Source organism: Apiospora marii (assembly GCF_038362585.1).
Source record: "Apiospora marii strain CBS 49790 chromosome Unknown utg000003l_segment0_segment0, whole genome shotgun sequence".
NCBI lineage: Eukaryota > Fungi > Ascomycota > Sordariomycetes > Amphisphaeriales > Apiosporaceae > Apiospora > Apiospora marii.
In genome coordinates, this window is record NW_027117374.1 from 4,579,759 (window position 1) to 4,592,144 (window position 12,386).

Here is a 12,386-nt window from a genome sequence, read left to right on the forward strand (position 1 = left end):
AGGGCGGACCGTCGAGGCGCATAAAACGCTTACCTACACACACACACACACATCCCAGGGTACATCAGTATGCCTCCTTATCTGACTGGAGCAAGAGGCTTGATCAACTGCAAAACCTATACGTATGCGGAGTACTACCAGCACAACCGCCTGCCTGCCTCTTTACCTAATGACGGTACCTGTCCCCGGGCCAAGCAAGCCTCTGGGGCTTGGCCGCAGATACTTAATAACTGGATCTGGGGGTACATCCCCTCTTTAATCCGGTTCGAATCGAGTCATTCGCTTGAAAATCGAGCCATGCCGGTAACCACAATTGCGCCTCCCTCCAAGACCTGGTTCGAGACCACACGGCACCACCTGAAGCAGGTACATCATTGGTCCTCCCAGCTTGTTTGGGCAGAACCGGGCGCCTAAGAGTTCGGAAACACTGTTGTGTTGGTTCAAGGTCGGATGGATCTTGAGGCCAAATGTTATAGCTGTATAACGGGTATATCGTCATCATTTCTTGTTTAGTAGGTACAATGTGTTAATATCACCACTCGAGATTGTTCATACAAACGTATAGGATGTGAGTTGAGTTGAAATGAGTCAAATTGACATTCTCGCTTTTTTTGTCCCCTTTACATCCTCATCCAAATCGGATACACGAAGGAAACCCGAGAGGAGAAAACTCAAGCAATGTAGAGGAGATCTAATCCGCCGATGAGGGTGTCACGTCTATGCCAGTCCACCATGAAAAATCCCAGACCCTTCCTGCACGCCTTCCCTGAAATGCCACATTATAATGGGTGGAGGTAGACGCTCCCTCTCATCATGTTGCTCAAAACGCCGTCTTTCTATATCAAAACCCCGTCTATAATCCCATAGCCTAATCATCGTTCAAGTCGTAAATCGGGTATTCCGAGCCCGCTATTCGTCGCTACTCCTACATGCGATCCCCGATGTCTCCAGCGAGACTGCCACTGGCCGAGCTGCGGCCGCTGCTGTTAAACCCGTCGTTGGGCGCGAGCAGGTCATGAACGGCAACTTTGGGCACCTGAGGGACAGGCAGTTTCCGGCTTCCGTCGGGTCTGCTGATGATATCCGTCAACGAGAGGCCTTGGCTGCGAGTGGTGTTGGTGGGGGTGCCTTGCGGTTGAGCTTGCTGGTAAGTGTTGTTGTTGTTTACGTCGAAGTTCTGGGGCTCCATAGGTGCGAGCGCAGGAGTGTGGCCCAAAGTCAGGTTTCGAAGACCAGGAAGCTCGATGTTGGCGTAGGGCCGGAGGCGAGGAGAGTGAGCAGGAGTCGCCAGAGGCGTGTGATCAGGTGTAGGTGAAAGTGAATCATGGGAGAAGGTGGGGGAAGAGGGCGCAGTGGAGTTGGGCGAGTTAGGCCTCGACCTCTTTGCGTGCCTAGCAGATTGCGAATAGTGGTCATCGTGGTGCTCGTCATTTGAATGCGACCTCGACATGTGGTATGCAGACAAAGACGGAAGATGGCCGCGAGACGAATGCTGGCTATGAGAGTAGTAGGGGTGGTGCCTGACGGAATGGTGGTGCGGAACGGAAGTGTATTCTCGCTCCACCTGACTGGCGGCATTGCTGAGCATGTCTGTGCTGTGGCCATTCAGCGGGCTGCCGCCTCCGATGCCCCGGCTGTAGAGATGAATGCCGGAGTGAGGAAGGGCATATGTCGAGTATGAGTGAGGAGGAGACACATTCGGCGAGACCAAGGTCGAGTTAGGCGCCGACTTGATCGATCGCGGTCCTGCTGGGGGAGGCATCATATGCTCCGAAAGGCCGTTTCCCATGATGTGGTGGGTAGGCTGAGTGTTCTTGTTGCCTCTCCGAGAATTGGGGTTGTTGTGTATCCTGGAGTGGCGGGTAAGCTCGTCAGAGCGGGAGAACTTCTTGCTGCAACCAGGGAACTGGCAAGCGTGAGGCTTCTCGCCAGTGTGCGTCCGAATGTGCCGTGTTTGGTGTTCTAACCGGTGGAATGCCTTATCGCACAAGGGGCACTTGTAAGGTCGAGGCAGTTCGCTGTGGTTGCTGTCGGCGGCTTGAGCGCCTGCAGCACCGGGTAGGGGCCCGTTCGGCCTTATGACACTGACTGTAGCCATGTCCACGTCTCCGTCCTGGTCCAGTTTGTGCTGGTCGTTGTGTGCCGCCGCGGATGCAGACTCGGGGTTCAGCAGGTTGGAAAAATCCACCGCTGACTGTGAGCGTTGCATGTGATCGCCAGCCAAGTGGGCAAAAAAAGGTCCTGCAGGATGCACTCTCCAAAAAGACCGGCAGCGACGGGGTATGCGGGGCAACCAAGCAACCCTCGTACTATCGTAAATCCAGTATTGCTCTTTCTTGAACCGCTCCCCTGCGATTTCTGACCTCGATTCCAAAGACGACCAGGTTTGTTTCCGGTCGTGGCTCTGGAGGGAAGGAGGACGGGGTGTTGCCGTCTCGTGGGTTATGTGTAGTGTTGGTGGTAGTGGTTGTATTAAGGTCGTTGTAAAACTTCCAAAGGTAGACGGGCAGTCAACGGGTTGGTTGATTTTTTGGTTGTAGATAGGTCCAAAGTTCAGTTAGGTATTACTTGGGGTACAACTAGATTCGAAGGAGAATCTTTGGGGGGGAGGGGATTTAAATGACACGGGCGGGCCGGCAGAGGCAGCAGGGCCAGTGTGTGAGAAGAGGTCCCCAGTTGATTTGATTTGGCAGAAGGGGAAGAGAAAAAAATAGGTGCTAGTCCCCATCGTACAGTGGGAAAGTGTAAGTACAGCTTGTACCCAAGATTGATTACAGTGAACAGCCTCCCCCCGGCCCAAGTACGGAGGTACCTACCCCAAAGCACGCCAGACCCAGAGCCAAGATGTGGGTGACCCCCCTAGGCCCCCCCCAAAGATGATACCTACCAGACCCCCCCCTCCCCTCCTTCACCTTCCACCACACCCCCCCTTCGCTCCGGATGGTGCCCTTGCTTTCGACCAGGATCAGGCAGGCATGGGATGTACACAGGGCGTGGGACTGAGCGGGTGCGCGGGTGGGTCCCCAAAGAAAAAAGGCCGGGGAGCCCACTGGACTGGACTGGGCACTGGGGGCATAACTCCAGTCGTCCTTCCTGCTGGCTGCCAACAAAAGTTGTATGCGCACTCCGACATCCATTGATCGTGAGGGTAATTCGGCCTTGGCATATTGCTTAGCGACGAGGTCGAAGAAATGCCACCATTAGGGGTTCAATGGCAATTGGACGGCAAATCTAGATTAGACAATAACACGCAGGTATCATTCGGCCTCAATACGACCTTCTCCTCCCATAGAATATCCCACAGGCAATGATTATGCATGGGGGCCGTGAACATGGCTCTCTTGTTCGGAGGTTGCTGCTGGCAGTTTAAAATTGTCTCGTAGCCGGAACGGGGCTCCCACGGCCTTCTCGGCATGCTTCATTTCGATTTACCAGAGCTGACGAGAAACCATCGTACATCCGGGCTTGCATAGGAGGAAGTGCATGTTTTGGTCGTCTGTCGTTCCAGTCGAGGCTACATACATCTTACTTACCTACTTCCTTATGGACGAAATAAAAGACCCAAGGACCCCCATGAGGTCCCTTTGGCTCCCAAGCCAGCCAGGTGACACAGTAGCCGAGTATGGGAATGCTCATGTCCCCCAGCGTACCATGGGTATTGTTATTATTATTAGCCACTCGGCAAGCAATGCAGAAACGCCTGGGGAATAGAGAAGCTGGGCTTGCCAATGCTTTGCCTCCCTGCACGCTCGTTCTGGGGGTGGCCGGGGAAGAAGGGGGTATGGTATGCCTTGCCGTAGATGAATTTATTCTTGTACCAGGCGGGAAGCGCGCGTGTAAAAGGCCTGGCAGAGTGTCGTGTTTGACCATGTTCTGGGCGAGGTAGTCCGAGAAAGGAAACATTTAGCAACAAGCATCGGCCCTGTCTCCGGTTTCTTCTTGTGACAGTCAAATCCTACATCATTCGCTAATGAAGTTGTCTTTCAGACTCTGCACGAGAATGAACACATATGTGTGTTATGTCTTATCTCAGGCCCTTTCACCCCTGCGCTCACTGGCTCGTCATCGAAAGCGTGAAATCCGGGGCAAGGGCTCAGCCAGGGCTTGTTGCGCCCAGCTGGGAAAGTACCCCCCGATCGATGACGGACTGGCATCCGAGCAGGATCAAGTGTACGCCTGGGTTTGGCTGTCTCGACTCTATTTGAGCCGTTATCTTCGCCTAGCTAGCTGCCGAGTTTAATCGCTGGCTTGGGAGTCATCAGCCGTTTAACCCTCAACAGTCGTCGCGTCGGCCGGATTACTTGTGCTCGTCCGCCAGAAGTATTATTGAGTGAGGGAGCTTTTCGCAGGCCACCACTAACTAACTGTGTGGTTATCGATATAGTATAACGCACTTGGCATCATTTGATTGATTCGAATGACTCCTTGTCCTCGCACGCCGGCAATATCTTCTCCCTGGGCGGGTGGTTTTTGTTGATCTTGGCAGCTTTTAGTTGTCGAGCGATTATGGAAAATTATCCTCGCTCGACTTGGCTGACATCAATGACACCTTTTCGCCCAGTTCCCACGATACGGCCAAGGTGGGACCGAGATGACCAACCCAGCAATGAGAAAAGAGGGCGTGGGCTTAGTAGATAAGAGAGAGTTGTTGGCTGTCCTAAAGGCGTGCGAATCAGGCCAAGGCTGGCGGTTGATGTGGAGCGCGCTAGGTGGGAGAGGGGGGGTACGCTGACGGGCTGAGCCTTTCATCACGTTTCCCTCAGAAGGAAGGGTGAAGGGTGCACACACAACCAAGCAAGCAGGGCCTTTCTCTTTCCGTTGATGCGTGGATGAGGCAGCTACAGTACAAAAGCCAACGGGCTAGTCCGAAAAGTCTCACACAGTTCTGGTGCAAGATAGACTAGGAATGACGCCTCGGATGGACACCTACCCAGATAGATCATCGAGATAAGCGCGGGGGATAGGGGGAGATGGAGGAGGAGAAGGCAGGAGGGATCTCGAGCATCTCAGCTGAGCTCTCAAGGGCGTGTTTGATTGTTGGTCCGCGTCACTGATTATCGTCGTTGAACCTGGGGTAAAGTTTTTTACATGACCGTTCCAAGGCGGCGGGCCTATCGCCGCCGACGAGGCCATCCCCCACAGAACTCATCCAACTCTAATAGCCTGTCTGCCGTTACATAGTTCGACGTTGATCAGTGTTGGCCCAACCCCGAGGGACCGCTTACAGTAATAGACCGGCGAGCGCGTGGGATCTCATCGGGATAGATACGGACGGTGTGGCTCTCGTTCTTCAGGTGAGCCAAGTAGCTGAGCAAACATCACATCTAGGTAGACAAGATGCGTGGACCAACAACATGGACTGACGCTGACGCCATTCATTGCCCCCAATACTTACTTATTCATCCGTATAAATGTTGGTTGGTTATCAAGTTATGTAATTCTTAGCACTGTCCACACTTATTCAAGGGGACGGCTAACTCTTGACTCCATGCCTTGGTTGCTCGTTCTTGGACGAGCCGAGCCATAAACATCATGGCCCCATTATTCCCCGTTTCAACCAAGGCTTATGAAGTCAGTCAGTCCGGGGAATCTGCTACGGCCACGGCATTCCTCCACGATATAGGAAACGCCGAGTTAATTGCGCACTTGGTTTCCGCTGCTCTCAGAGTATGTAATATCGATAAACAAGTGGGAAGGTGCTTAGGCAACTGTAAACTATTTGTACGATCCCCATATTATGCTAACCAACTAGCTGGAGCCACCTGCGCCAAAGCTACGTGGGGGAATATAGATCACTCACGAGCAACCTCGTTTATTTAGCCATGGTCTTGGTGTTGTCGATCCTGAGGGTCGGGAATATCTAGCCATTTAGCATCACATGGCCTCGAGTATTCGTAAGAAGCTTGGCCGTCACAGACACCGTGTGCCTCGAGCCGCTCTTATCAGCCACTCACATCCCATCCTCAGGAGGCTCTTGTGATGTGTAAGTCAACTGAGATGAGTATGTCCTCCGCCAATGCTACCGCATGCAGTAGCTTAAGCACTTGTTTATAACTAGGTACATGCATGATTGCTTCCAGACTGAGCTGTTTTGTTAGTCAAAGAAAAAAAAGAATCACCAGTTCTAGAGCACCCAGCAGTGCCGGCGCCTTGTCTCGTCTTCGTGGGAATTGCGTGATCTACTTTTACGACCCAAGTTTCCCCACACTCCACACTCCACATTCTGCGATGCTCTCCCTCTGCTATGGCAATAACTGAACGCGTATGAGATGGGGAAAAGATAGGCCATCTAGCCATGTACGGACATGCAGCAGTGGCAGAGCGCTTCCTGAAACGACAGAGGCAGCAGCAGCGGCAGTATTCTCAGGCGTTCGCTGGACTCGGTACCATCGCACTTGTTTTCTGCCCTCATGCACACTGCTTCTTACGGCAGGAGATCAAACAGTCCTCTAATTCGACCCGTTTGGGTGATCGACATGGCATTTTGGTGTCCGACTATCGCATTTGTTTTGTCTCACAAGCGGCTCCAGCGAGTAGGGATTCATGCCGCTGGCTCGTCTGATTCATACCTATCGTATGCAGCCAGCATGAACGACATCTGGTCCCCTCTTTTCAGGGGGGCTGTTGGTGTCAATCGCTTTTTCCGCCTACTGTATTTGTGCCGGCGAAATAAAGGCGACCGATTTCAATGAAACCTTGGCTGACTAGTAGCGCATCCATGGGAGGAAGGCAGCATACCTAGAGATAATCATGCAAGATCCAGACCATGCAGCAATGATTGATAGGCGGAATGCACTTCCGCAATCGCCTGTTATCATACGGTATCTTCTCCGTACCCCGACAGCCTACTCGCGTACACATGCTTCAGTGTGTAGATAGCCAAGACAATCCTGGACCCTTGGTGCGTCTTAGCCAGCAACAACCTGGGGAAAACCGAATGCGGAGAGCTCGTTATCTTTTCCTCTACCACTCCTCCAAATTACCGAACCACCGCTATCGTCAATTATTATTCCCTGATCATTATCCGCAGCAGCCGCAGCTACATAACCTATTTCACCAAATGTGAAATGTGGTCAGGTCAGAAACATACCATACCATCAATTATCACCGACACAAGTGAATACACCCAAAATAGCTGGCTGTATAGTTTTAGAATGTGTATGTTCCTCTTCCTCAATGAAACAATAGACCACAGGGCTTAGTAGTGTGCGCACGCGCGATTTGGTAATCAGTTTGGATTTTTTCTTCTCCTCTTTCTCTTTTCCTAGCCATGAGTTCTACCCAAGCCCCAGGTATTGACTCGTTTCGCATTGATACACGATCCATTGTATTGTACTGGGCGTTACCGGAACAAGGAGACACAGCAATTCTCTGCCAAAGTGGGCCAGCAGAGGGCATCCTTCTCCAGTTTTCCCTCACGGGCGTGCCGTATTTTCCCGAGGTGCCTCCTAGCATCGTGGGGTTTTGACAGGCTATCCAGCTCCTAAGGTGCGCTTCTCGCTCGGAGTCGCGAGGGCCGGTGGAGATGACGACGGTGTAGCTTGGAAATTTGCCTGGGGAGTTTTTCCCAGCGTGCAAGTTTAGAGTGATCCTCTTGGCCCTCCCCGGCCCTCAAGGTCATTGAGCCATACACCCCGTGACCCCTTCTATGCATCTGGGCACACATATATTCAATAGTTGTATGGATGTGCACTTATTAAACCCTCGGGATCAGCGTTGTTTGAGGGGTGTTTTCATTATTGTAAGGCTGACGGCTCCTCGATGGCCAATCGAGTGCAGGAAGCGCCAAGGACTTAAGTTAGATTGGCTAGCTGGGTACGTGTACGGGAACGGCGTGCCTTCTGGCCGAGGGAAAAGTGTTCAACCTGGACTAACTCGCAAGCCGGTCGGAATGGTAGGTAGGTATCATCTTTGGCCCCTGGGATCAAAGGAAGAGCTAGGATTGAAACAAGTCCCCGACACGGCGAGGTACCTGCAGTAACAGCTTTCTGCCAAGCGAACCTCGCCAGCATGAATAGATTAATAACCGTGGGATGATTTACCAAGGCAGTACAGTACCGTGTGTGCAGACTCACATAATACTGACGCAGCCAGGGATGAGAGTCGTGGGCGTGGGCAGACGAGGCCAATCAAGTGCTGCAAATCCCACTCCACGTTCTTTGCTGATGTTCCAACCGGGAACTTGGGGTACGCACGACTAAAACGGGCCAGCGGCAAATCAATCGCTCGCTGGCACACGTCGTTCGCTCCCTCACACACACTCAGTGCCAACACGTTGTCACCTTCGGCGTTCGGGCTATTGAGCCGCAATCCCCACGCCGTGTACGCACCCAAAGAGGAAAGTCCTGGAGGAACTTCGACTTGACCTGCTTCGGTATTACTGTGTCTCCCTCTCGCAAGATTAGCAGTATGCGGCACGCATGGACTCAACTTCCTTCTTCTTCTCCTCCTTCTCTTCGATTTTTTCTCTTCCGTCCTTCTCCAGGTTGGCTATCCATGATGCTGTTTTCCCCTAATAGTGGGGTAGGTTCGGCAAGATGGTCGGAGGCTTAGGACAGGAGGAAATAGACGAGGCGGTTGTTCATCGGCGCAATTAGACCCTTATTGCCTCACACAGGCTCAATGGCTATCATCTCTGCAAGTGTGGGGGGTACAGGTCAGAGAAGGCCAGAAGGGATCTAGAATCTAGATCGAATCCAGGTACGATGCGGGGCGACAAGTGGCATGGCCAGGCATGGCTGGAGAGAAAGTCCCCAGCTTATCGCCGAGACTAATGGGCCATATGTATGTACATACAAGCCTACCGGGGGCTTGGCTGACAGGACAGCGGATTAACGCTGCTGATTCTGCTCTCGGCCTTTTCCTCGTACGGTTGATTCCGCCAGTCCGAATTCAGTTGCGTGCGAGTCGGCGGCATCGAACAAGTTCGTCATAGCCGCCGCCCATGGCTCTGCAATCTTCTCGCTTCTGTCATTGATGACGGCCCTTTACCCCAAAACGAGTCAGTCCATCCCGTGTGTAAAGCCGCCTTCGGAAATACGGTTACCCACGTGGGTTCAGTTCAATACAAGAAGATACTTCAAGTGGTAACGAAATCGCCCTTAGCTACTTGTATGGTGGCCATCTGAGGAAAGCCGGAGACCGCTGGCATTCCCCCTAAAAGCATGGTCGACATTCCCGCCTGAGGCTGAGTTTTGAGCCAATCAACCACCATCTCCGTTCACCCCACAGAATGAGCTTGGGGTTTAATAACCTATCCTACCTCCGTACCATGTTTGGCTTGTTCGGTAGTATCTGGTTGCTAAGCATTTAGCTAGGCGGCACCGAATTCCTAACGCGATGTTGCTTCTCGGACAAATCAATGACTATAATGGCAAAATGTCTGCGGATTTGTAGGTGTGGACAACACATGGAAGCTGCGATGTTACTGAGACGGCAGTAGCGTGCGTTCGCGCCTGCCCGCAGTTTGCGCCCGGCAGCTACCTGCTGCCTGCATTGATTGGTGATTTCCCACTGGGCGGGCGTGCTCAGCTAAGCTACTACTATCTTCATACCTTCAACTCACTGTCGTCCCTCTTCTTCCCTGGCAATTGATGAAAATACCCTCTTCAATTTCATCATAGACAATTGGATTGCGGGTTCAAAGAAGCGGAAGATTCCCCGTCACCTCGGCTGCCACAGTGTCCAACTTGGCAAGCCTCGGCTGCGCATTGTCACTGCGATTGTGAGTGACGTGAAATCCTGCTCTTGTTGCATCTCTCCTATTGTGACAAAATTTTCTCCTTGTTTCTTGTCCCCCGGCCGTGTTGCAACCCCACCTTCGGCCCGTCTTCTAGAGGCCTTCGATTGAGCCTGCCCTCGGGGGTCCCACATGGAGAACCACCGAAAAGGCCGGTGTCATATGATTATGCTGGCGTGGTCGACCGACCGTACTCGTACCCAATCCCGACAATAGATAGTAGACCTGATTCAACAACCGGGCCTTGGGATTCTGGCACACACACCTGCAGCGTCGAAACGAAACTCGAAGGTTCTCTGCCGAATTGTGGACCATGGAGTCTCACAATATTCACGGTCGCGACATCTCGAGCTTTGACCTGCCCTCAACCCGTGAGTCTTATTATAATCTTATAATACTGCTGCGTAACAAGGCCTTGCCGCGGGGCGAGTAAACGCTGACTGGGCCCTTCTACTCTAGACAGGCTTCCGACAGTATCGGCTGCGGATGCTCTCGAGGACCTGAGGACTGACCGGTCGCGCTATGTCTCGACAGGACATAGCTCCTTGGACCAGGCACTTGTAGAGGCCACGGCTGATGCTGACAGCACCCTCCCGGGGGGCTTTCAAAAGGGCCAGGTCAACGAGATCTGGGGGCCACCAGGATCAGGGAAAACCACTTTCGGGTAAGGATCGCGCTTCGCGGCACCGTGATACTGGCACAATGATCCTAACATGGAGTAACACAGGCTCCAGCTTGCCAGCGATGCCTTAAGGCAAGGTCAGGGAGTTGTCTGGGTAGGTCAGTCTAACTCTGTGTCACCATCCTCATTGCCGTGGCTGCATCGTCCAGAATGCACACCAATTTCTCTATACGTATGCTGAAGTCTAAGCAGACGCGTTCCGCGCCCTGAGTGGTCCAAGGCTGGCTGAGGTGACGAGCTGCAAGCCGAAGTCGCCAATATCTTCACAGGAGGGAACCGAAGTGCAGGATGTGGTACATTTCACGTGTTCCAGCCTTGCACATTTCATCGCACTTTTATGCAGGCCCACCGCATCCTGCATATCGCAGAAGACATCGCTCGTTGTGATTGATTCCCTTTCCGCACTTGTAAACCAGACGTACCCGAGGAACCAGGAAGCTCGAAATGGCCCCAAAGGAGGTGAGTACCAACGACTGGCGTGTTACTCTACGAGGACCAAGTAAGCTGATCTTGATGCTGTAGTGCCCAATGTTGCTGCTCAGCGCTTGCAAGTACTTCAATTTATCGTATCTAGCCTGCAGAAGCTCGCAGCAACTCGGGATGTGGCGGTCGTTCTCCTGACTCAGTGCGCAACCAGAATGCAGACAGAACGAGGTGCTACTCTTACGCCGGCCATTAACGCCATGGTTTGGGACCAGGGCATCACGACTCGATTGGTCTTGTTCCGTGACTGGCTATACAAGGACAAAGCTGTGGAGGGCGTATACTTTGCCGGAATTCAGAAATTGAATGGCAAGGCTCACCAAGGCGGTCTTGGCGAGATTTTTGCATTCGATATCCAAAAGGTAGGTAAACCATCGAGAACCGTTAGTAATGAGGTGAGCTCATTGGAACATGTAGAGTGGCTTTGTTGCCGTTCCCTACGACGCAGGCGAGCCACCGATTTACGTGTCTTCACATGGCCGCCCGAAGCGGAAGCTGGGAGACACGAGTTTCGAGGTTGCAGACAGCGATGACGAAGACTATGGCTGGGCTGCCGAAGATACGGACGATATCCCGGCTATGCCACCGCAATGGCAGGGAAGCGAGGATATTCTCGTCGGGCAGCATGACGAAGACGGAAACAGACTAGACGAATGTTCCGACGCTGCATCGGATGCAAGCGTTGAGCCCAATCAAGATGATGCCTGAGCTGGATAAGGCAGAGGCGGCCAAGTGAATGAGCAATATCATCAAGAGCGGGCGTTGGTGGTGGTGGCATACGCTGAAGTTGTACAATGGAAGAAGTGGAGTGCCAGCTCATCACTATGCAATATGAAACCTGCCTACAGTTGCAGTACGGCGCTGGCACTATGCGCACTTTTATTATGAAAGCACACGGCTGTCAAGACTCAACAGGGCCAATACAAACAAGAAAGAGCTTTTTCCTTGAATCGGTGCAATGTCGGCAGATCGCATCTCACGATGTCGAACCACTCCACATTTTCGGTCAATTCCGGCTTTACTCCCATCAGGCCGAGGGTTTCTCGCTGTAACAAACACGCTACAGTTGGGGCTTGAATACATGCACAACTCGACTGAGCAGGATACTGCCAACTGCGAGGGCATCAGTGTCATTTCTGGTCGGGACCTGGGCAGTGTTGAAGATTCTTACCGCAACTACTAGACTCACCCCCGTGGACCGTGGGGAACCCCAGCCCTCCCGTTCCCCATCATAATGAGCCTCCGTCTCCAGCAAAAGTACACCTGAGTGAATGCGCTGGAGGGACGGATATTAACCGCGGCGAGGTCCGAACGAGAGCCGACGGTGCTGGTAGTACAGCATGTTGCTAGAGGAAGGGGACAATGAAATCTCGACTCGAGCCTTTTCGTTGGCGCTTAGCCAACATGCAGGTACTCGCCATATACCGGATGGACTTGCTGAATTCTCTGTTGCTCTTCACTAGGAATTTTTGGAGCGGTGCA

General features: G+C 52.7%; 2 protein-coding genes across 2 annotated transcripts; one reads left to right on the plus strand and one right to left on the minus strand.

Moving 5' to 3' along the window:
* Nucleotides 1-925: 925 nt before the first annotated feature.
* Nucleotides 926-2,209, minus strand: PG985_004977 (DNA-binding protein creA; the record flags this gene model as incomplete). Its single annotated transcript, XM_066824746.1, has 1 exon — nt 926-2,209. The coding sequence occupies one exon, from the start codon at nt 2,207-2,209 to the stop codon at nt 926-928; it is 1,284 nt and encodes a 427-aa protein (XP_066687906.1).
* Nucleotides 2,210-10,010: 7,801 nt separating this feature from the next.
* Nucleotides 10,011-11,612, plus strand: PG985_004978 (P-loop containing nucleoside triphosphate hydrolase protein; the record flags this gene model as incomplete). Its single annotated transcript, XM_066824747.1, has 6 exons — nt 10,011-10,110; nt 10,199-10,403; nt 10,467-10,519; nt 10,614-10,880; nt 10,944-11,266; nt 11,322-11,612. Coding segments are annotated over 6 exons (1,239 nt in total), but the record flags the coding sequence as incomplete, so codon positions are not given.
* Between the last annotated feature and the right edge of the window lie 774 nt (nt 11,613-12,386).